Raw genomic sequence first — 26,046 nt, forward strand, 5'->3', positions numbered from 1 at the left:
ACCTTATTTATAAATGTGCAAAAACCTATACCCTACCAATTTATGCAAGTAGCAATTCTGCTATACCAAAAGCCTTTCTTACTCTTTTGAGGATTTTATTCTCCCCTTTGCACCTCCTAAACCTCAATTATCACTAGGTTTCATCTGAATATGCATTGAATCTTGTGTAAGATGTATCACGTGAATAAATTACTTTTGTGACAGGTACAATATAGAATACATTGTTAAAGAAGGTCCCCCTTATATAAAAGTTTGAGGAATCATGACCTTGAGGATAGTCAAGTTTGAGAGCCTCAATTCCACCTGTATGTATGCATGGGTGTTGAGTTTTCCGTTGAAGTACTTTTATTTATAATTATAGATTAGGTTACTTCCCTCAACGGACTCAAACACGGCAAGTGTACCGGCCGTACAAGTAGTAAAAATATCGTATCCACAGGGATTAGAAGGTAAACTAAGCATTCATTGGCTACTTGTGACTTGAGAACAATCCCAATAAATATGAATATGAATTTAAGAACAAAACTACTGGAATTGTTAAAACACAAATAAACGAATTAGGAATGAAATGGGGTGAGAAATGGTAAAATGGACACTTGAAGTTGTGGGGGTTTGATTTCACCAAAGAAACACTAGTGAATCCTATGTCTCTTGTTACATTCATTGTTCAGTCAACCATAAATTTACTCAGACCTAATTCCTTAGAGAAAGAGCCTAGGTGCAAAATATTGAATATCAATCCCTTGAGTACTCAATACCTCCACCCGCATTACCGGTTAGGGTTTTAAGACTACTAATGAGTCAAGCCCTATCCCTAGGTACAATTCCCACTAGGCATATGTTCAGAACTAGTTTCAAGGATATTTCCCAATACTCAATGAAACCTTAAATCATGCAAAGGGTGATCAAGCCAAAGCAAGCATTAAGCATAGAATCATACACAACAAGGAATGAAACAAAACATATATAACATTAAACACAAAGGGATTACAATAGAGTTTGTTGGTTACATCAAAACCCCAATACAATGGATAGAACCTCTCAAAACAAAGAGGGGAAAACTAAAATAGAGATGGAAGAGGAAAGGAAGAACCGAAGGAATGATCCACCGTGGGAGGCTTCCGAAGCCTGAGAATCCCTCCTGCAGAGCTCCTGGAGGCGCCCCTGGGCGAATGAGGGAGAAAACCCTCGACATTTTCCTTTTATGCAGCCCGAGGAGACAAATTAGGGTTATTGCGCCCGGCGCGTTACACTTCGCGCCCGGCGCGGGCTTCCCCTGATGCTCAATGTGCTCTCGACCTTGAATTGAGCCCGGCGCAATTATAAATTGCGCCCGGCGCGAGGTTCCCAAAGGCTGAGAGTACTCTATTTTATGCCCGCCCGGCGGGATTAATACGGCGCCTGGCGCGGTTGCCTGCTCTGCTCCTTAATTCTTTTGTTTTCCACTCCTTTAACCCTTTTTTTCCTCAATTCTCTACTTGAATACCTGCATATACAAAAGAAACCAAAATGAGAACAATTATATGCAATGATACAAAGAATGGAAGAATTTGATCATTAAATCTTGTATAAGTCTCATCCAAAAAGAGGTAAAATTGAGACTTAACAACTCCCCCAAACTTAGAACCTTGCTTGTCCTCAAGCAAAAGGTAATTAATCAAGCAGATAACAAGCAATGCATGTGTGTCAAATTCCTTATTCTTGGTTCACTTACAATTTCATTTCACAAGCATGAACCTTAAACGAATTTTCAGCCACAACTATTGCAATGGAACATGACAATGTGCAAACAAAAGTTTCAAAAGAGATCAAAGAACTGAGAAAAGCTAATGACTATCTATGAATGCATCCTCACTAGGAAAGTGTTTCTCTCATATGCACACTAGTGTATAGGGGTGAGTGTTTCTCTCATATCTACTACTCACGCCACAGGATTCAACTTTGCTCTTCGTTTCCAAATGAAACCAATGGTAATACACATGCAGGCACTTATCACAAGGGCTTTATTAGGGCAATTTAAGGTAATTAGGGTCAAGCATAGCGGTTTCATGGTTTTTCAAGGAATAAGGGTGCTATAGCTTAAGAGAGTACTTGAAATTTCTTCAATAATTTCTTTCTCCATACCCCAATGTATCATTTTAGCACAGGCCCTCAACCAATTCCAGCCATTAGCCTTTATATGATGCATCTGTACACTTTTGCATCTTATTTCAAATATATATATATATATATATATATATATATATATATATATATATATATATATATATTTTTTTTTTTTTTTTTTTTTTTTTTACTGACCACATACTTCTTCTTTCTCAAGTTTCTTCATTCTTCAACTCCCCCAAACTTATTTGATGTCATCAATATACTCTCTTAACCAAAACAAGGATTTAAGGTTAATTTTTCAAAGTTGGGATAAGTGGAAGGTTGAGTGTTTAAGCTTAGGAAGATATGGGTCAAAAGAAAAATAAATATGGCTTTTTGGCTTAGATGGTTATCAAAATATAGAAATGCCTTGATCATGTAAATACACTACACTAGCAAACCACCCGGGAAACTCAAGCAAAGTCTATCATGCAACATAAGTGTAGTTTCTCTCATCAGTATTTAGGCTCAGACCTCACTCGGTTGGCATCCACAGATTATCACACTCAGCTCAGTCTATGATCAACATTGAAACCCGTATGCAACTAATCATGAACTAAAGCTCTAATATGACTTGAAAATGTCTAAAGTACACACACCATAAACATTAAGCAAACCTCAATCCAAAATTGATCACATACAAAACAAGTATTCAACAAGATTAAAAACCATGCTCTAGCAGGATATTCAAAAAGATGTACCAACCAGAGTAATCCAAAAACAATTAAAATACTGAAAATAACAACAGAAAAATAAATTGCAAACAGAGGTGAACTAAGGTGAGCTTCATCTATTTCCATCAAATTTGGTCATCTTCCTCAGTAAGTGCTCAACCGCATCTGCATCAGCAGCTCCACTCCCCCACATTTAGAAGCCTGGTCCCCAGGCCAACCAGTATATGCCTGCAAGTCCTAGTAACCAGAAGTTGTGAAAGAGTATAATCATGAAGAACATGGTGAGCATAGTATACAATGATGACCATACAATTATATCAAAAATGAAGAACAACCTTAGACCAAAATTAACCACAAAGAAACATGCTTGAAAACAGAGAAATATAGGTTCAGGAGAGTGCTCGCGCCGGGCGCAGCACAAACTCGCGCCAGGCGCCATCTCAGTAAAAGGCCAACGAGGTTCAAATTCTGATACCGCGCCAGGTGCAGCACAAACTCGCGCCGGGCGTGGTACTCTGAAATGGTTACATTTTGCCTAAATTTGCTTTGAAGGGAGCCTTGTAACCAACCAGAACCAGAATTACCTCATATCTCACACTCCAAACAAAGTATAACCTATATTTACTCATTTCAAACATGATTCACACACTTAACAAATAACACAAACAATACATAACACAAACAACATATAACACAAAACATATTTACATATAAACAAACAAGTCACAAATAGCTATAAATACTCAATTTGCCATTCTAATCCCCGGCAACGGCGCCAAAAACTTGTTGAGTTTTCCGTTGAAGTACTTTTATTTATAATTATAGATTAGGTTACTTCCCTCAACGGACTCAAACACGGCAAGTGTACCGGCCGTACAAGTAGTAAAAATATCGTATCCACAGGGATTAGAAGGTAAACTAAGCATTCATTGGCTACTTGTGACTTGAGAACAATCCCAATAAATATGAATATGAATTTAAGAACAAAACTACTGGAATTGTTAAAACACAAATAAACGAATTAGGAATGAAATGGGGTGAGAAATGGTAAAATGGACACTTGAAGTTGTGGGGGTTTGATTTCACCAAAGAAACACTAGTGAATCCTATGTCTCTTGTTACATTCATTGTTCAGTCAACCATAAATTTACTCAGACCTAATTCCTTAGAGAAAGAGCCTAGGTGCAAAATATTGAATATCAATCCCTTGAGTACTCAATACCTCCACCCGCATTACCGGTTAGGGTTTTAAGACTACTAATGAGTCAAGCCCTATCCCTAGGTACAATTCCCACTAGGCATATGTTCAGAACTAGTTTCAAGGATATTTCCCAATACTCAATGAAACCTTAAATCATGCAAAGGGTGATCAAGCCAAAGCAAGCATTAAGCATAGAATCATACACAACAAGGAATGAAACAAAACATATATAACATTAAACACAAAGGGATTACAATAGAGTTTGTTGGTTACATCAAAACCCCAATACAATGGATAGAACCTCTCAAAACAAAGAGGGGAAAACTAAAATAGAGATGGAAGAGGAAAGGAAGAACCGAAGGAATGATCCACCGTGGGAGGCTTCCGAAGCCTGAGAATCCCTCCTGCAGAGCTCCTGGAGGCGCCCCTGGGCGAATGAGGGAGAAAACCCTCGACATTTTCCTTTTATGCAGCCCGAGGAGACAAATTAGGGTTATTGCGCCCGGCGCGTTACACTTCGCGCCCGGCGCGGGCTTCCCCTGATGCTCAATGTGCTCTCGGCCTTGAATTGAGCCCGGCGCAATTATAAATTGCGCCCGGCGCGAGGTTCCCAAAGGCTGAGAGTACTCTATTTTATGCCCGCCCGGCGGGATTAATACGGCGCCTGGCGCGGTTGCCTGCTCTGCTCCTTAATTCTTTTGTTTTCCACTCCTTTAACCCTTTTTTTCCTCAATTCTCTACTTGAATACCTGCATATACAAAAGAAACCAAAATGAGAACAATTATATGCAATGATACAAAGAATGGAAGAATTTGATCATTAAATCTTGTATAAGTCTCATCCAAAAAGAGGTAAAATTGAGACTTAACAATGGGATGTAACTTACATGACATCGCTATCTAGGGTGTGCATGGTTTGGTTTTTTAAAAAAATTGCACCGAACTGCACCACACCATTTTAATAAAATGAACTAGTTTATAAATTATGTGAACTACTTTAATAAACCATTTTAAAATTGAATTACTTTAATAAACAAGTTTATAATCGATTTAAAACTAGTTTCATAACCAAACCAATTTTTAAACCAATTTTAAGAAATAAACCAGGTTTAAATTGGTTTTAAGAAATAAACCAGTTTTAAATAAATTGTTAATATGTTTTCTTTCAAAGGAATTCAATATTTGAGAGGTTTGTTGGCCGACTAAAGGACATTGTTCGATATACATGATTAAAATCTGCATTGTTCGATATTTAAAGTTAAAACCTGCACCCTATGAAGTGTCAAACTTAGAAACAACAAAAGTTAGTCACAGTTAGTCAACCTAGAAGGGATATAAATAAAAAACAGTATTGCTATTGTTGAAGTAATCTACTATTGCGATAAAAGTTTCATATTATTTTCCCGTAATAAATACATAGCATTATTTAAAGGGAACATGTAAAGTAGCCATTTTGATGACACCTAAGCATTCCTAGAACAAAAAGACTCAAAGTTGGGAACAATTTGATTAAGTAACTAGAAGGAAATATCCCACTACTTCTTAGGAAAGAAACATATTGGAAATTGTTTCAGAAACAAATGAAATGAAATTAGAAACAAAAAAAGAAAGAAAAAAAATTCCTGAAAATAAAAAAATTTATCTTCATAAATATTACTCGTGCCAAGGTAAAACAAATTCACTAAAAGAAACACATATACTAAATTATCAAGGACATTGAAAAACTGAAATAGTAATTTTTAGGTATATGATGAAGCAAAGGAAAACAATGTTAGATAGTCCTTCTAAGCTCTGCCAGATATACTCCATCACAATATTGAATATGGTTGTTCCACCACTTAAAATATCAGATGAATAAATTCAATAAATTTCAATGCTCTTCCATACATTCTGTCTTTGAATCCTCATATAGAAATTAATGATTCTCTCACCACGAAGCAGGTACCTTCAAAAGTCTCATGCTTCTCATGAAACCTAATATTGCTCTGTGGTTGATCCATCAATTTTCTCCCTATGAAATAATACAATTGGCTCCACAAAAAGAAAAACCACACACCACTATCTGCATTTATAGAAAGAAAAGACATGAACCTCATATCTTTACACTTGAATGACGTACTCAAACTTCATCAAGAAAATACCACCACACACTATCCACATTTATCTGTCACACACTACTTTGTAAACAACAACACTCTAATGTATTTGACAAACCATGAAGAACCACCCCACCCCAACCCAACCACCCCCCTCCCCAAAAACAAAGAAAAAAAAACAAGAAAGAAAGAAATTTTTAACTCACTAACCGTGTCCCTTTACAGTCCATACCACTAAGCCATTTCCTAAAAATGACTCATTTAAAAGTGCTATGTACCTTTTAACACTGAAATTCACAATCTACATTATGAATATTGTAAGCAAATCTCGTAATATTTTATTAAATGAGATTTTTTTCAATAAAGACAAAGGGCATAAGATTGCAAACAATTTGATGAATTATTCTCAAATATTTTAGAATTGAATTTGATTACAAGTAATATACAATTCAATTAATAGACAAAGCAACCATAATATTTTGATCACTATCAAGATAACCTTACTTCAGTTATGTTTCAATTCCATAGATGACAATCTCTATTCAACCTCTAATTGATGGTATTGAAAGTTGTTGTGTGCACATCTCAACAAATCAACCACATCTCAACAAAATTATTATATTAATCATAGTAATACAAGAAATTCAATAGCAAAAGGACAAATCATGCTATGTGCACAACATTTTAAAGCAATTGAACGAAAAGAACCAGATGAAAAATTTTCAAGAATTTCAGTTTTCAAATTTTAATACAATATCTTAATACACACTTTATTAGCAAACATGAAGTAATGGAAACACAAGAAACAACAGAGTAGACAGTACAGGCCCACCTTATTAACAATATCACGTCCAAAGCCACATGAAACTATTGCCACATCAACATCCCCAACATGAAATCTAATGTTGGTTTTAACCCTGAAGAAGAAAAATTCAAGTAATATAGGTGAAGAGAGCAACAAAGAAGAATTTAGATAACAATGACACAAATTCAAATTGAAAGAAAATAGTTGATATTTCAAATTAGGACACAATTAAGAATCTAACCTTTAGTGATCCATACCCAACCTTCAACTGGTACATTTAGATAGCTCATAGGACTGAACTTCATCTGCATTATACAATGAGGAAGAGGAACAAGATTTTCTTTCAAAGGATTGAAACGAAGCATCTCACATTCAAATTATGAATCTTTCAGTAGCATATGAAATATCTCATTCAAGCTGATAAACCATACAACAAGCAAGAAATGTTGTGATCAAAAACCCTGAATCATTCATCTAATTAAAACATACAACTAGAAAGTGCACAACATTTCTTATTGTCCAGCTTCTACTAATCTAAAAGAAACCCAGTCGCACGAGAATCCATAATAGTACTTCATGCTTTATTCAATAGCTTAATGAAATAGAACACAACAGAAGCAATAAAAAAAATATCCTGTTAATCTCTCACACACACAGACGCACAGACATGAACACAAATGTAAACTATAATGTAAGTGTTTCTCTAATCATCATCAAGTGTAACAGAGGATGCTGAATAAGCACCATCTAGTGAAGGGACAATATTTGCAACATAAAGAAAAATATTCAATTAGTAGCTAATCATGTTATATTAAGTAGATAATAAAATAATAAGGCAATTAAAAAAAATTATTACCTTGTTCAAATTTCTCAAACTCCACAAAATCCTCTATTTCATTCAATGACAATGGTGGAAGTGTCCATTTGAGCCAATCTTGCATGCAAAAAAGTGCTTCCACCATTTGTGGTGTAAGAGAACTACGATATGCATCAAGAACTCTTCCTCCGATACTAAAGGCAGATTCAGAGGCCATAGTAGAAATAGGTATAACAAGCAAATCTCTTGCCATGTTTGAAAGAATTGGAAATCGACCCGAATTTAGCTTTCACCAATTTAAAACATTCAAATCTCATTGACTCTCTTCTAAGGCTTCCTCTAAGTATTTACTTAATTCATATTTATGAGATCCAGTTGATTTGAAAAACTGGTTGTATCCATAAGGATCATCACTTGCTTCTTCATTGAGTCGAGCTTCCTGTGAGTTAGCTTCAAACTCAATTCTCCCACAATTATACTCTTCAAAAAGTAATCTTATACTTGATTCCACTTTGTCTTTCAAATTAGATGCCACAACACCATCAAACCTTTGATTAATCAACCAATGCATGAATTTTAACTTATATCTTGGATGCAACACAAGACATGTTTAGTCGATCAGGATTGCCCCAATATTTGTCATATTTCTTTTTCATGTTTTCAGTCATCATACTTATAATCACATCCTTGGAAGCACACATTTGCTTAATCTTTATTCCAATCCCGAAGGCCTCAAACATGTACATATTGCTAGTCACATAAGATGAACCAGAGATACGCATAGTAGCATCAGAAAATAACTTTAAAAATGGCAAGATACCACGCACAAACTCAAAATCACCAAATGTAGGAACACCCTTCCCTTTTTCTAACTCTTCAATGTATTTCTTATCTTGCATCTCAAGCTCTTCAAATGCCTTTTGATGTTTTAATGCAACCTTCGACATTAAGTATGTAGAATTCCACCTGGTTTCAACATTTAGGCAAACAAGCCCTTTAAATTCAATGTTTTGTTGCTCAACACATGCCTTGAATTTAGATAGCCTAGAATGGGAAGATCTTACATATTTGATAGCGACATGAATTCTCATAACAACATCAATATTTTCTTTGAATCCATCTTTCACAATTAAATTCAGAATATGTTCACAACAACACATGTGAACATAATCTCCCTCCATAACCAAACTGTTCCATGAAATTAGTCTCTTCTTGAGATATTGGATTCTGACATCATTCGATGAGGCATTATCAACTGTTAAACTAAGGACCCAATTCAAGCCCCAACTACTCAAACAATGCTCAACTGTCTTAGCTATAGTCTTTCCTAAGTGACTTGTGACTTGACAAAAATTTAATATCTTCTTTTGCAACTTCCATTTATTGTCGATGAAATGAGCTGTCAAACACATGTAATCTAGATTTTGACGTGAAGCCACATGTGAGTGGTGAGGCAAACCCTATGACAGTGTCGAGAAAGAAACTTTTTTAGCTTTGCTTTTTCATTATCCCAAATTTTCAAAATATGACGTGCTAGGGTAGTGCGTGAGTAGACAGTAAGAGAGGGTGCTATAATGCTTAAAAATTCTCGCACAGCTTCACGCTTAATATTTCGAAAGAGGAGTTCCATTGCTATGAACATTTTGACCAATGCATTCCAACATGCTTCTTAGTCAATTTTAGGCCTAGCCAAGGAAGGAGAAGAAACAACATTTGTGGATGAATTTGACTTTTGCTTCTTTCTTGCTTCTTTATTTGGGTTATTTTGGCATCTACATAGATGAGCTCGCATTGCACTTGTTTCATTTTCAAATTTGATCAACCTATCACAATAGTTGCATTTAGCTATCTTATTTTCATTGGATTCCTTAGTGAAATGATCAAATACTTTAGATCGATTTTTACGTGAATCAAAACTACGAGGAGGTGGCATTCTACTTGTGTTAGAGACAATAGTAGGTGGAGGAGAAACTAAATGATTTGTTGTCTCAAAGGGCAAAATGTCATCTTGATCAGCCATTGATTGATGTAGTTGTCTTGAAGATCTATAGATTGAATAACAATAAATTTAATCACAATAACAAATTAATAAAACTCCTTCATAGACCTGAAAATTTTAAATATCCATATACCAGCAGTTACTGTTCACAACAGACAAATATCCCCCTTGAACAAAAACTAGGTTAAAACCCATAATAAGCTAATTAAAACCCATAAGCTAATTAAAACCCATAAGCTAATCAAAGTAACATAAGCTAATTAAAACCCAGAAGATATGTACAATAAAAACTAGGGTTTCGATAGAAAAGGAAACGAAAGCTAACCTCCTTGAACTTGTGAAACTACACCAAATATTAAGGTTTTTCCTCTGATTTCACTTAGCAATTTAGGGCTTTGGGTACTGCCATTGCCAACGATTGAGAATGGGTGCTGGGAGTGCGAGATTGCGAGACACGGAGTGTCAACGACTATTGACTTTGTTGTATTGTGAGAGATCGAGAGTCTAAGAGACAGAGAGAGTGCGAGAGACAGAGTGAGTACTAAGTGTTAGAGTGTTGTTTCGTCTCCGAGCGAGGCATAATGCCATAATCCAAATATACTTTTTAGTGAACCAAACCTTTTAAAAAAATAGGTTCAGTTTTTAAGTTTTATTTTAAAAATTAAATTCGGTTCAACTTTATTATAATTGGTTCTGGTTTTCTTTAAAGTGGTTCGGTCTGGTTTTAAATTCATTTTGGTTCTTTTGATTATTTTGAACATCCCTACCGCTATCCATATATTCTCCTAGCGTAGAGTGTCATGATGGCTAATCGGTTTGTTCTCATAGACTACTCTATGTGTGACTTAGGGCAAATGTTGAAATATTTTACTGATTTCACATACATATAATCTAGGGAGTTTGTCTCCATTGAATTGTTGTGGTTCTAATGGACATGTGTTGAATGGATGTGAATTATAAATATTGTTTATGATGAATTATGGGATACTTTACTATGAAATTGCTTACTTATTGATCCTTGCATGTGATGTGTATATGTCATGCTTTGTCATGTGTAGCTACCTAACCATATCTTACACTAGTAACTTGAGTGAGATGTTTCTCACTCTCCTTTCTCTTTGGTGGTGTTTTGGTGTATATTTGTAGATGAGGTTCATCATGAGAGTGATGAGACTAGAGACGGGGTTTGAGCCTTATGTTGAGTTATGCTTTGATAAGATGTGACATTGAGGTAGTAATTAAAATTACATTTCAATTGACATATTTTTATGTTAAGGCTTGATGTTAGGTTTTGCTTTGTAATTACTTTATTAGATCTCATATTTGTTTATTGTTTTAGTTTCATTCATATATGATACTTCTACCCAAAGAAATTACATTATTTAGTGAAGTTATTTCCAAAATTCTTTATGTGACTATTAATTATAAGTCTATATTAGTATATGGGGTAGATGGTGTCATATGAAAATTTTCATGGCTCTAAGCTCCAACTTTTCTACCCTACAAGGATGGGGATGAGGGTTTTGGGTGGAGGTTAAAGGGAAAAGAAGAAAGGGCGTGTGGAATAAGGAAAAAGAAGGAAAGAAAGTTTTTTTTTTCTTTTCAAATTTTTGGGACTCTCTCTTTGTGTTTCTAGAGAGACATCTAAAACTTAACTTAGGTGTTTCTTTTATTTTTGTTTTTCACTAAGCTTACTTTTTTTTTTTAATTTCTAATCTCATGATGTTTGTAGCTCTCACACACTCTTACCCACTTAAATTTGCACAATACTACAATCTACAAATCTGTCATATGTCATTCTTAACATTACAAATTTAACAAAATATCTCAAGTGTTAAAATCAACACCACAAAAACTTAAATATGTAATAAATACCCAACTTTTACAAATGAACAATACTCACAATGAGAAAAACAAAAAACTTGAGTTTAATTTTTCTTCTGATAATAAATGAATATGTCGATTTATTATGTAATATCATAGTGTTTCTTTTATTTATTTTTTCACTAAGCTCTTTTTTTTATTATTTTTATTTCTAATCTCATGATGTTATTAGCTCTCACACACTCTTACCCACTTAAATCACAACACCATAATCTACAAATCTATCATATGTCATTCTCAACATTACAAATTTAACAAAATATCTCAAGTGTTAAAACCAACACCATAAAAACTCAAATATATAATTAGTACTTAACTTTTATAAATGAGAGACACTCACAATGAAATAAACAAAAAAAAACTTGAATTTAACTTTTGTTCTTTGATAATAAATGAATGTGTCTATTTCTTTTACTAGTAATACAAATTTGATAGCAAAAAATAAATATAATAAACTAATAATAATAACAAATATATCTCATCAAATAGATTGGTTTAATTCATTTACTAAAAATTAAAATATGAGATTCAAATAATTGAATTTTTAATTTTCAAATTCGAAACATTTGATAGTTGAAACTAATCCATTTTTTTTTCAATTTAAATTAATTAGATTAATTTTGGACCAAAACAAGAGCCTTAATATTTCATGCTTGAGTTGACTTGCATTAGATCATCTTATTGAATGGTATCCATCCATACAAAAGAGTATCATGTCATATAATTCTTGTCATATAATAATTAAAATATCTTTATTTCATAACTCTCATACAATCCATTATTTATAACTATAATAAAAAGAGCTAAACTTTTTTGTATACATAATTTTTGTCTAATTTTATTTTTATAATTACTCATTTATAAATTATATATATATATATATATATATATATATATTTTTTTTACATGAATTTCACTTTATAATCACATAGATTTTTAATAATCACCCACCATTACATAATTTTTTTAAAAAAATAATTTACGAAAACACGAATTATATTTTAGAAGATAATAATAAATAAATAAAATATTACAAAAGCACGTGAACACGCGACTGTTACCAACTTTGTCGTGTTATTATATAAACTTGAAAGAAACGAAGCATAAAATAGAAGGCAAGGAGACAAAGTTGCAGTGTACCCGTCACCGTTTCAATCAAACAATCAAACACTCTCTTTCTCCGTCTCTCTTCGATTTCGCTCCTCAAACGCCGGTAACGGTCACATTTTCAATAACTCTTCCTCAGTCCTAACTCCTAACCCAACCCATTTCTCTCTCTTCTTCTTCCTCACTCTCCTACCACTCCCCCGCAATGCCCGCAACCAAAAGCTTCGTTTTTTCGCTCCTCCTCCTTCTGGGCCTCTCGCCGTTCTGCGGCGGCGTCGACGGCGGCGCTCCGCCGCAGGAGCTGTGGTGCGTGGCGAAGAACAACGCGGAGGACGCGGCGCTGCAGGCCGCGCTGGACTGGGCCTGCGGGGCCGGCGGGGCAGACTGCGGCCCAATCCAGCGCGGTGGACCCTGCTACGACCCAAACAGCGTGCAGAATACGGCGTCGTTTGCCTTCAACGACTATTTCATCAAACATGGCATGTCCGACGATAGCTGCAACTTCAACAACAATGCTGCTGTCACTTCCTTGAACCCTAGTTAGTCAAAATCTTAAACCCCTCTTTCTCAATGTGGATCAATAAAAATGGGTCTTTAGATTCTGTTTGCATTAGTCTAATTCCTTTTTTTGTTGGGATTCTTTTTTTCAGGTCACGATAATTGCAAGTTCCCCTCCGGGTAAATTCAGCTTTACTTTACTTTTTTTGTTTTTTTTATTTACAAATCAATAGTTGATATTCTAACACATTTATGATTGGTCATGATTTGTTATGCATATGCATATATGCATGTGACAATGTGACATTAATCAAACTAAGATTTGTTATTTACTTTAGTTTTCTTAGAGTGATTCTTTGTTGGGACTTTTTTTTTTTTGGTGATGCAGTATGTCTGGGAGCAATGGGAGTTTTTCTGGATCAACATCATCATCTTCTTCTTCTTCTGTTGGATTGGGACCAAGTGTGGATTTCAGTGGGGGCACTAGAGTTTCATGGGGATGGTGGTGGTTTTGGTCTTTTAGTGTAATGGGGCATTTGGTGCTTATGGTTTCTGTTTTTGGATGATTGGTGGTGTGGAACTGAAAATAGTCCCTTTTGATTTGATGAGGGAATGAGAAAGAAAAACTTTTCCTTTTTTCACGTTGCACAGGTTAGACAATTTAGGAATACATCAAATTTTGTGTTCTGGCAACTAGATCCAAATACTATGATATGGTGGTATTTGTAAGTGTCATGTTATGGAACATAAATCGTTAATTCCTGAATACTCTAATACCATGTCATCGTAATCTAATATAAATACAGAAAAAAATAATGAAATTTTAGTAATATAAAATTTAATAATATATCGAATATTTTTGTATATTCAACCACTATATCTATGATGAGTCACTGATACCTTATAGAAACTTTCTTTGGTCGCTTTTACGTGTAACGTGAGTAATTAATTTACAAAGCGTTTGAACTTTGAAGTACACATGACTCTGCATAGTTTGGATTATTATTCTCTCTCCATGATTCTGAATTTTCACATGCTCTGTTCTTTTGTACTGTTATTACAATTAACATACTAATTCCTCCATTATATTACACACATAAACTTTTTACTCAGACCAGCTTTACATCGAATCAATCTATTAGAACCATTATTCTTTTCGAAAAGGCAATGCACTATGCATTTGTGTTTTTATTAATTTGTTATTACACGTTGTTATGTGCCCCAGCCCCGGGGTATGTTTTGGAGAAACAGAGTAGAGATCAAAAGTTATAATTGTATTTTTTTAGTTTAAGAGATTTTATATTATATTTATAAGAGAAACATAATTTTATAATATTAAGTTTATGCTAATGCTAGAGCTGTTAAAACGGGTAGCCCAGCCTAGTCTAGCCTGGCCCACCACGAGTTGATCATTTGGTAAGCTAATCCAACCCAACTCATTTATTAGTAAATTCAAAAAAATTGAACCCGGCCCGGCCCATCACGGGTTGGTGAGTTAAACGGGTTAGTTCACCTAATTTTTTTAAAAATGTAATATGCCAGGGTGGTGCGTGGTGTTGTGAGGTGTCTTAGGGTGGTGCGTGACACAAGCGGTGGTGGGTGGCCCCCAAACGATGTGCACGGTGCAAGGTAGCTCGGAATGGTGACGTGCGCGTTGTGCATTGTGGTGCGCATGTGATGGTGCTTGGTAGTTGTGGTGCGGTGGCAACTGTGGTACGGCGTGGTGTGAAAGGGTGGCTAGAGCTGGCTGCGTTGTGGCCTGTGTGACTGGTGAGGCATTGAAATTATTCTGAAGTTGAAAGTTAAGGTTCAGGATTTTTGAAATTGAAACCCTATCTCATGTTGAGCTACACCTACACCTTGGCCCAATAATTGTTTTTCTTTTTTAATTACGAGTTGGTGAGTCAACCTGGCTCATTACGATTCAACCTGGGTGAATCAGGTTGTTAGTGAGCTGGATTCAAAATTGGCTCGTAATAAAAAATTTTAATTTTTCTTCAACCCAACAAGCTCAAATCTGTGGTGGGCCGGGTTAGCTCACCGGGCTGAGGCCACTTTAACAGCTCCGGCTAATGCTAATATATATATATTTTTTAATATTTTAAAGAATGAATACGTTAGATTGACCTGCTTGAGTGCTAATTTGGTTATACGCAGTATTTCTCGTTTTCAGAGTTTCTCTTAGATTTACTTATTATTACCCTTATCTCCTTTAGAGCAAGTGTAACTTTTAAATTGAGAGAGGAATTATTTTGATTTATTAATATAAAGAATCATTAAATTAAAAGTATTTATTAGAAAAATAAATTAGTATGACCCATTTAGAAGGCTAACTTGATTATAATACGCACGCTGTAATTTTTTTACGCTTGGGTTGGTTTGGTGTTGTGAAAGTTCAAACCCCATCACTATTAGGTATTGTAAATATATAAAAGAAAAACATGATAAAATATATATATATATATATATATATATATATATATATATATATATATATATATATATATATATATATATATATATATATATATATATATAAAGAACAATGGAGACAGACGGAGAAGATCTAGTATATTATTAGTACACATTATTCTCTGACTTTGTTAATAACTAATTTTCTTATTAAAACTTAATTTGTTTCTTTTAGTGATGTTTCTTCTTAACTTCTCTTAACTATTTTGTTTTTGTCTACAAGTTTCAAATTTAAGAGCTAACGTTTTTTTTATTTATCAAAATCATAATAACAACATAAAAATTTAGGCTTAAATCCCTGTATATTATTACAATTCTTCACTACTAATAGTTGATTTGAGACTTTACATAAAAAAATTTAAGCCTAATTCCACTATGATCAATCATATTCTATTTTCTTTTTCTAATTTTGAAAATATTTTCATAATTTTAATCTAATGAAAATATTTGTGAATAAAATTAATGATATTCATACAAGATGAATACGTAAGATACCTATCAAACTCATTAAGTACACGAACAATAGATATATTTATGAGTGTGTTTAAAAAGAGAATTTAAATAAAATAATTTATTTTTTTGAAAAATTTCAAATGTCTTGAGATAAAATATTTTGTTTGGATGAAAAATTTTCAAAGAATTTAAAATCTAAGCATTTGTAAAATTCCTTAAAACTGTAAAATTTAAAATTCTTTCAAAAAAATAAGAATTTGAAATTCTTTATATTTCATTTCTTATCTCACATATATATCTTTTATCTTTCCTATCTTTTATATTTTTTGCTGTCTCTCTTTTCCATCTCTCATATTTTATTTTCTCTTTCTCTTTTCTGGTTTTTCTTTCTTTCTTTTTCTCTCTCACAATTTCTTTTCTTATTTATTGAATATTCAAAAATATTTTTTAATTATTAAATATTAGCTAATATTAATTTTTAAAGCTATTAAATATTTAAAAATTGGCTAATATTTATTTTTATAAAATTTAATCTTAAAATCTCAATATATATATATATATATATATATATATATATATATATATATATATATAATCAATTGTAACCATGGTAAAAATCAAATTACCATATGCAAAATAATAATTTAAAATTTAAGAAAATTAATTTAACTCATCTAAACAAAATATTTAAAAAATAATAATTTTAAATTAAAGTAATTTAAATTTTAAATTTTCAAAATTTTTAAATTTCTAAAATATCTTTTCTAAACACAACATACAAGTATTATATGCAAGTAAATGATGGAATGGAATTCCATCCTTAGAAATTAATAGAAAATTTCATCCATAAACATCATTAAAACAAGAAGAAAAACATAAGTATATACATATACTCTATTAAAATGAGACTTTTAAAAAAATAATTAAAAGTAAATTTATTAGAGATTAAGTTCAAAATGAACAATATTATATTAATGTGAACATGTGTGAATCAATACTAGATAAACCAAAATAAGATATAACATTCATTTTGAAATTTGAGTTTTGTGTAAGAGCGTCTATTTTTTATGTGATGGTCATTGAGCACAAGAGTGACAAAGAGTAAAGGTTGTTCTCTATTACATTTATGTTGGGCATGAGAGGGTTCACGTCGAGCATTATTGCAAATTTGTTGGACATAATAAGGATCACAATTTGCAAGCTCCTTCCAAAGAGCAATGTGTGCTCCTTGTCTAGACTACGTCAAGTGTAGGGTACCCCACGTTGGACATTACCCTGTTCATGCATAATTAATAGTTTATATGTTTGTGATTATATTTTAATGAGTGTAATAATAATGAACGACTATGTGGATTAATGAAGTATACTAAATATATGCATTTGTTAATGATAATGGTTTCTTGATGACATGTATGAAATATGTGAAGTGTTGTGTGTCGATCATGTGATGGTCATATGTGATGTGAAGTCTAAACTAAAACTTAGTTGCAATGTGATTATTGTGACATTTAAATTAACCATGTGATGATGAATATGTATTGAGTCTTGTGTAACATGTATCATGTGCATAAATTACTTCTATGATAGGTACTATATAAAATACATTGCTAAAGAAGGTCCCCCTTGTGTAAAAGCTTGAGGATTCTTGAGGATAGTCAAATTTGAGAGCATCAATTCCACCTGTATATATACGTGAGATGTAACTTATGCAACACCTCTATCTATATATTCTCCTAGTGTAGAGTATCATGATGACTTGACTCGACATGTTCTTATAGACTATTCTATGTGTGACTTAGGGCAAATGTTGAAATTTTACTAATGTCACATACGTGTAGTCTAGGGAGTTTATGTCCATTGCATTGTTGTGGTTTTAATGGATATGTGTTGAATGGATGTAAATTATAAATATTGTTTATGATGGATTGTTGGAAACTAGACTATGCAATTGCTTACTTATTGATCCTTGCATGTGACATGTATAAGTCATGCTTTGTTGTGTGTGGTTATCTAACCATATCTTACACGGGTAGCTAGAATAAGATGTTTCTCACTCCCCTTTCTCTTTGATGGTGTTTTGGTATATATTTCCAGGTGAGGTTCATCATAAGGGTGATGAGGTTAGAGACAAGACATGGGCCTTGTGTTGAGTTATGCTTTGATAAGATATGACATCGAGGTAGTAATTAGAATTACATTTCAATTAACTGATTTTTATGTTAAGGCTTGATGTTAGGTTTTGTTTTGTAATTACTTTACTAGATCTCATATTTGTTTATTATTTTAGTTTCATTCGTATATGATACTTCTACTCAAAGAAATTACACTATTTAGTGAAGTTATTTTCAAAATTCTTTATGTGACTATTAATTATAAGTCTATATTAGCATGTGGGGTAGATGGTGTCACATGAAAATTTTCATGGCTTTAAGCTCTAACTTTTCTCCCCTACAAGGATTGGGATGAGGCTTTTGGGTGGGGGTTAAAGGGAAAAGAAGAAAGGGCACGTGGAATAAGGAAAAAGGAGGAGAGGAAGATTTTTTTTTTCAAATTTGAGACTCTCTCTTTGTGTTTTTAGAAAGACATTTGAAACTTTACTTAGGTGTTTCTTTTACTTTTGTTTTTCACTAAACTCTTACTCTTTTTATTATTATTTTTATTTCTAATCTCATGATGTTACTAGCTCTCACAGACTCTTATCCACTTAAATTTGCACAATACCATAATCTACAAATATATCATATGTCATTCTAAACATTACAAATTTAACAAAATATCTCAAGTGTTAAAATCAATACCACAAAAACTCAAATATGTAATTAGTACTCAACTTTCACAAATGAGACACTCACAAAGACACAAACAAAAAACTTGAGTTTAATTTTTGTCCTTTGATAATAAATGAATGTGTCGATTTATTATGTAATCTCATGGTGTTTCTTTTATTTTTGTTTTTCACTAAGCTCTTACTTTTTTTATATTTTTAATTTCATGATGTTACTAGCTCTCTCACACACTCTTACTCACTTAAATCACAATACCATAATCTACAAATCTATCATATGTCATTCTCAACATTACAAATTTAACAAAATATCTCAAGTGTTTAAAACCAACACCATAAAAACTCAAATATGTAATTAGTACTCAATTGTTATAAATAAGAGACACTCATAATGAGACAAACAAAAAACTTGAGTTTAATTTTTGTCCTTTGATAATAAATGAATGTGTTGATTTCAAACTAAAAAGATAAGTTTAATGAATTATGTAACGCCTAATTTTGTATAATATAAAACATAATATTATATATATATATATATATATTTGTATATATGTATAGGTTGTTAAAACAAGTATATATATATATATATATATATATATATATATATATCATTAATATTATTATACATAAAAACAAAGGAAAATTTTGTAAACTTGCTTACATATAGTTAACTTATAATTACATTACAAACTGTTCAAAACTACTTACAATAACGTACTTATTTACAAACTATGGTTTTTCATACTTCTATTACAGTATTTACATGTTAGGTTGATACAAGTTCACTATTAGATTAACATGATTTACTGGGGGCAAATAAAAAGTGATGACTACTATTTGACCGTCTATAACAATAGGGTTTTGCTGAGTTTGTGAAAAAATAAAAGTTGATACTCCTGTGCCTTGAAATGTTACAGCATTTGCAGTTGCGTCCATAGCCCAACTAGTACACGGAAAGACAGTAGTGATAACAGAAGTGAAAGAGCTTGGTTTGGTTGGTAGATCTATCTATTTTCCATTATAATTATTAAATATTTTAACCAAAGAAAAATAAGGAGTGAGAACAATTAACCAATAAATATTAACCATTATATAACATGCATAGAAATATTTAATAATAATAAATGTATATTAATTCTTCTTAATATAAAAATTTGAATTATATTTATAATGACTAGTCAAGATAAATGAGTATTATAATAACAAATAACTAAAGGTTATTTCACCTTAAATTTTTTACTCATTTAAATCCCCAAGATAAAACCTCCAACTACAAATTAACTCAAACTTTCATTCTTATGGCTATAGAATAATATTTATCTTTATAAATGCATGAAGAAATAACAACAATACAAGTTTAAGATATTTTAATAAAACTATATTATAGTTAATATTAACATAAAAATAATTACGCTAAATAAGTTGAGTATTTTTCATTATTTATAATTTAATAAAATATGGTTTACTTAAATGGAATATTAAAGATGAGATAATCATTATAAAATAATTAAACAACATAATATGAACACTTGTTGCTTTTCTCTAATTTTCTTGTGGACATTATGCATGTTCCGGTATTTGTAGATAATGATCTGAATAAAATTTATTTAATTACTATAATATATAAAATTATATAGAGCCATGACATTAACATGTGACCTGTAATTTATAGCTCTTATGTACAACTACACAAGCCATTGAACCATTTCATTTTATATGTATATGTTATTATATATGTATATGTTATTTTATATTATAGTATATATATATATATATATATACTATAATATATCTAATTTGTTTCACAGGTAATTATAATAATTAAGTTATTAAAAAATATTATAAATATTTATAATATAGTTGAATATTATCTATATATATATATATTAGTCTACTAAAAATATAAAATTTTATAAGGTATAAATAAATAAATAAAATATTAATATTTATCTATTTATTTTAAATATGGTAACTAATTTTTCTTAAAAAAATATTATTCTAAGAAAAATATAATGATAAATTTTTTTATAATATTATATCAAAGTTTCAAAATATTACAAATTACTTATCATTTTTTTGTCTTTTACTCGTAATACGAATTTGATAGCACAAAATAAATATGAGAAATCAATAAATATATTAAATTAATCAAATAGATCTGTTTGGTTTGATTACTAAAAATCAAAATCTAAGATTCAAACTAAACTGATTGGATTTTTAATTTTAAAATTCAAAACGATCTAAAAGTTCGAACTAATCCAATTTTTTTCAATTTAGACTAATTAAATTAATTTTGGTCCAACACATCATTATACTTAAAAGTAAATAAAATCCAAAATAATGACCTTATTATCTCATGCTTGAATCGACCAACATTAGATCGTCAGATTGGATCCTGACCGTCCATATAAAAGAGTATCATGTTATATAATAACTAAACTCGTACAATCCATTATTTATAACTATAATAAAAAATTAGATTTTTTGGCATACACAATTATTGTCCAATTTAATCTTTTTAATTACTCTTTTACGAGTTACGATCTTATCTTTTAATCTTTTTAATTACTCTTTTACAAAGTTACGATCTTATCTTTATTTTTTAATGTAAATTTCCCTTCATAATCAAATATATTTTTAATAATCACTCACCGTTACATATTTTTTTAAAAAAAAAATAATTTACAAAATCACGAATTATATTTTACAAGACAATAATAAATAAAATATTACAAAAGCACATGAACACGACGACTGTTACCAATCTTATATAAACTTGCAGGAAACGAAGCAGAAAATAGAAAGCAAGGAGACGAAGTTGCAGTGTACTCGTCACCGTTTCAATCAAACAATCAAACACTCTCTTTCTCCGTCTCTCTTCGATTTCGCTCCTCAAACGCCGGTAACGGTCACATTTTCAATAACTCTTCCTCAGTCCTAACTCCTAACCCAACCCATTTCTCTCTCTTCTTCTTCCTCACTCTCCTACCACTTCCCCGCAATGCCCGCAACCAAAAGCTTCGTTTTTTCGCTCCTCCTCCTTCTGGGCCTCTCGCCGTTCCGCGGCGGCGCCGACGGCGGCGCTCCGCCGCAGGAGCTGTGGTGCGTGGCGAAGAACAACGCGGAGGACGCGGCGCTGCAGGCCGCGCTAGACTGGGCCTGCGGGCCCGGCGGGGCCGACTGCGGCCCAATCCAGCCCGGTGAGCCCTGCTACGACCCAAACAGCGTGCTGAATACGGCGTCGTTTGCCTTCAACGACTATTTCATCAAACATGGCATGTCAGACGATAGCTGCAACTTCAACAATAATGCTGCTGTCACTTCCTTGAACCCTAGTTAGTCAAAATCTTAAACCCCTCTTTCTCAATGTGGATCAATAAAATTTCAAAAATGGGTCTTTAGATTCTGTTTGCATTAGTCTAATTCCTTTTTCTTTTGGATTTTTTTTTCAGGTCACGATGATTGCAAGTTCCCCCCCGGGTATATTCAGCTTTACTTTTTATTTTATTTTATTTTACAAATCAATAGTTGAGATTCTAACACATATATGATTGGTCATGATTTGTTATGCATATGCATATGCATGTAACAATGTGACATTGATCAAACTAAGATTTGTTATTTACTTTATTTTTCTTAGAGTGATTCTTTGTTGGAACATTTTTTTTTTTGGTGATGCAGTATGTCTGGGAGCAATGGCGGTTTTTCTGGATCAACATCATCTTCTTCTTCTTCTTCTTCTGTTGGATTGGGACCAAGTGGATTTCAGTGGGGGCACTAGAGTTTCATGGGGATGGTGGTGGTTTTGGTCTTTTAGTGTAATGGGGCATTTGGTGCTTATGGTTTCTGTTTTTGGATGATTGGTGGTGTGGAACTGAAAATAGTCCCTTTTGATTTGATGAGGGAATGAAAAAGAAAAACTTTTCCTTTCAACTAGATCGAAATACTATGATATGATGGTCTTTGTTAGTGTTATGTTATGGAACATAAATCGTTAATTCCTGAATACCATGTCATTGTAATCTGATATAAATACAGAAAAAAATAATGAAAGGCAATGCACTATGCATTCGTGTTTTTATTAATTTGTTATTACACGTGCATGGCCTGCTTTTAAATTTAGTTATGTGCCCCAGGGTATGTTATGGAGAAACAGAGTAGAGATCAAAAGTTATTATTGTATTTTTTTTAGTTAAGAGATTTATATTATATTTATAAGAGAAACAGAATTTTATAATATTAAGTTTATGCTAATGCTAATATATTATTTTTAATATTTTAAAGAATGAATACGCAGTATTTCTCTTGTTTTTAGAGTTACTCTTAGATTTACTTATTCTTACCCTTATCTCCTTTAGAGCAAGTGTAACTTTAAAATGAGAGAGAAATTATTTTGATTTTATTAATATAAAGAATCATTAAATTAAAAATATTTATTAGAAACGATAAAATAGTATGACCCATTTTGAAGGCTGACTTGGTTATACTACGTAAGCTGTAATTTTTTTATGCTTGGTTTGGTATTGTGAAAGTTCAAACCTCTCATCACTATTAGGTATTCTAAATATGTAGAAGAAAAACAAATGTTAAAAAAAATATATACATAAAGAACAATGGACACAGACGGAGAGGATCTGGTATATTATTAATACAAAATATTCTTACTAAAACCTAGTTTGTTTCTTTTAGTGATGTCTCTTCTCAACTTCTCTTAACTATTTTTTTTTGTCTACAAGTTTCAAATTTAAGGCCTAACACTTTTTTATTTATCAAAATCATAATAACAATATAAAAATTTAGACTTAAATCCCTTTGTATATTATTACAATTCTTTACTACAAATAGTTGATTTGAGACTTTACTTAAAAAATTTAAGCCTAATTCCACTCTGATCAATCATATTCTATTTTCTTTTCTAATTTTGAGAATATTTTTACAATTTTAATCTAATGAACATATTTGTGAATAAAATTAATGATATTCTTACAAGATGAATATGTAAGATACCTATTAAACTCATTGAGTACACAAACAATAGATATATTTATGAGTGTATTTAAATAGAGAATTTAAATAAAATAATATATATTTTTTTGATGAATTTCAAATGTCTTGAGATAAAATATTTTGTTTGGATAGAAAATTTTCAAAGAATTTGAAATCTAGGCATTTGTAAAATTCTTTAAAATTGTAAAATTTAAAATTCTTCAAAAAAAAAAACATAAGAATTTGAAATTCTTTATATTTCATTTCTTATCTCACATATATATCTTTTATCTTTCCTATCTTTTATATTTCTTGTTATCTCTCTTTTCCATCTCTCATACTTTATTTTCTCTTTCTCTTTTCTGCTTTTACTTTCTTTCTTTTTCTTTCTCTCACAATTTTTTTTCTTATTTATTGAATATTCAAAAATATTTTTTAATTATTAAACATTATCTAATATTAATTTTTAAAACTATTAAATATTTAAAATTTGGCTAATATTTATTTTTATAAAATTTAATCTTAAAATCTCAAAAAAAAAAAAAAAAAAAAAAAAAAAAAATATATATATATATATATATATATATATATATATATATATATATATAATCAATTGTAACCATGGTAAAAATCAAATTACCATATACAAAATAATAATTTAAAATTTAAGAAAATTAATTTAACTCATCTAAACAAAATATTTAAAAAATAATAAATTTTTTAAATTAAAGTAATTTAAATTTTAAATTTTCAAATTTTTTAAATTTCTAAAATATCTTTTCTAAACACAACATACAAGTATTCTATGCAAGTAAATGATGGAATGGAATTCCATCCTCAGAAATTAATAGAAAATTCCATTCATATACATTGTTAAAACAAGAAGAGAAACATAAGTATATACATATACTCTATTAAAATGATATTTTTTTAAAAATAATTAAAAGTAAATCTGTAAGAGATTAAGTTCAAAATAAACAATATTATATTAATGTGAACATGCACTAGTACAAAAGAGGTGTACTACGTCGGATATTTTCAGCTTTTTACGTCAGAAAACATACCGACATAGAAGCGGGAGACGTAAATTTTACGTCGGATCTTCAAAACCGATGTAAATTTACGTCGGACATTACGACATCCGACGTAAAAAAGTAGGAAAAAAAAAACATAAAAATGCTAGCAGAACGGGTCGTTCTGCTTGGAGAACGGGCCGTCCTGCTTGCAGAACAAGCTATTCAGCTTCGTATAACAACCCAAAAGAAAACGCCCACTACCTATACAAATAGAACAACCAAAAAATCAAATAAAACAGATAGCCAGAGTAGCAATGCGAAGTAGAAAAGTGCTAACGAAACCTTGATTCATATCTGAGGAGCAGCAACAATGTGCAAATGAGTAACAAAGAGTTCATCCCTCTGCAAAAGACAAAAAAACGATCCAGTAACAAAGGAGAGGGAGAGGGTTTAGAGAGAAAAAAATGAAAAGTGATGAAGAGTGAATGCGCGCGGTGTGCTTCGCGCTCTCTTATTCAAATTTGCGTCCTGTTTTACGTCGGACCCTACCAGGTCCGACGTAAAAAAGTTCGCAAAAATTACAAAAATACCACCGCATTTTTTTTACGTCGGATTTTCGTATTTCTGACGTAAAAGGGGTGACATAATATGCTAATTTTCCACTAGTGATGTGTGAATTAATACTAGATAAACCAAAATAAGATATAACACTCATTTTGAAAAATATAACCCTCAATCAAATTACAAAAATCCAACACCATGTTTGCTAACTTTAATTTTGTTTTTAAAATCCCTGTGTTATACTTGTTCATGAGTTTATATTCCTTTCATTGCTTATGTTCCTTAGGCTAGGCACTGAGCTTTGGCGTTCTTTAAATGGGTTGATATTGTTATTTTGTGCACCCAATTAGATTGTTTAAAGCTGCCAGCAGAGAATGAGCCTGAGTATGATCAGTGAAACAGGAAAAAGTGCCTCGAATGCATGCAATCAGAAAAAAGGAAATCTTTTTATATTTAAAATAGGGAAAATAACAACATATAAGTGTTTTAAATTTTAATAAATTAAATATCTTAAATTTTCGTTCCATTGATTTCAATTAAGGTT

General features: G+C 31.6%; 3 protein-coding genes across 3 annotated transcripts; 2 read left to right on the forward strand and 1 right to left on the reverse strand.

Moving 5' to 3' along the window:
* Window positions 1-8,322: 8,322 nt before the first annotated feature.
* On the reverse strand, window positions 8,323-9,153 carry LOC145950252 (zinc finger BED domain-containing protein RICESLEEPER 2-like). Its single transcript, XM_083061319.1, has one exon. The coding sequence runs from the start codon at window positions 9,151-9,153 to the stop codon at window positions 8,323-8,325; it is 831 nt and encodes a 276-aa protein (XP_082917445.1).
* A 3,564-nt stretch (window positions 9,154-12,717) lies between these two features.
* Window positions 12,718-15,357, forward strand: LOC109799117 (PLASMODESMATA CALLOSE-BINDING PROTEIN 5). The gene is made up of 3 exons (XM_020359631.3): window positions 12,718-13,270; window positions 13,382-13,409; window positions 13,618-15,357. Exons 1-3 carry the CDS (start codon window positions 12,937-12,939, stop codon window positions 13,793-13,795), a joined length of 540 nt encoding a protein of 179 aa, XP_020215220.2. The 5' UTR covers window positions 12,718-12,936; the 3' UTR covers window positions 13,796-15,357.
* Window positions 15,358-21,227: 5,870 nt separating this feature from the next.
* LOC109799286 (PLASMODESMATA CALLOSE-BINDING PROTEIN 5) lies at window positions 21,228-23,739 on the forward strand. Its single transcript, XM_020359832.3, has 3 exons — window positions 21,228-22,274; window positions 22,392-22,419; window positions 22,621-23,739. Exons 1-3 carry the CDS (start codon window positions 21,941-21,943, stop codon window positions 22,718-22,720), a joined length of 462 nt encoding a protein of 153 aa, XP_020215421.1. The 5' UTR covers window positions 21,228-21,940; the 3' UTR covers window positions 22,721-23,739.
* The last annotated feature ends 2,307 nt before the right edge of the window (window positions 23,740-26,046 follow it).

This window comes from Cajanus cajan, chromosome 8, assembly GCF_000230855.2.
Source record: "Cajanus cajan strain Asha chromosome 8, NIPB_CcT2T_4, whole genome shotgun sequence".
Lineage (NCBI taxonomy): Eukaryota > Viridiplantae > Streptophyta > Magnoliopsida > Fabales > Fabaceae > Cajanus > Cajanus cajan.

What these genes read in the sequence shown, in the direction of transcription:
- LOC109799117 (XM_020359631.3), top strand. Translation starts at nt 12,937, where the DNA reads ATGCCCGCAACCAAAAGCTTCGTTTTTTCGCTCCTCCTCCTTCTGGGC. An exon ending in TGTCACTTCCTTGAACCCTA is followed by an intron (nt 13,271 to 13,381) that starts GTTAGTCAAAAT and finishes TCTTTTTTTCAG; the next exon opens with GTCACGATAATTGCAAGTTC. An exon ending in AATTGCAAGTTCCCCTCCGG is followed by an intron (nt 13,410 to 13,617) that starts GTAAATTCAGCT and finishes TTGGTGATGCAG; the next exon opens with TATGTCTGGGAGCAATGGGA.
- LOC109799286 (XM_020359832.3), top strand. Translation starts at nt 21,941, where the DNA reads ATGCCCGCAACCAAAAGCTTCGTTTTTTCGCTCCTCCTCCTTCTGGGC. An exon ending in TGTCACTTCCTTGAACCCTA is followed by an intron (nt 22,275 to 22,391) that starts GTTAGTCAAAAT and finishes TTTTTTTTTCAG; the next exon opens with GTCACGATGATTGCAAGTTC. An exon ending in GATTGCAAGTTCCCCCCCGG is followed by an intron (nt 22,420 to 22,620) that starts GTATATTCAGCT and finishes TTGGTGATGCAG; the next exon opens with TATGTCTGGGAGCAATGGCG.
- LOC145950252 (XM_083061319.1), bottom strand. Translation starts at nt 9,153, where the DNA reads ATGTGTTTGACAGCTCATTTCATCGACAATAAATGGAAGTTGCAAAAG.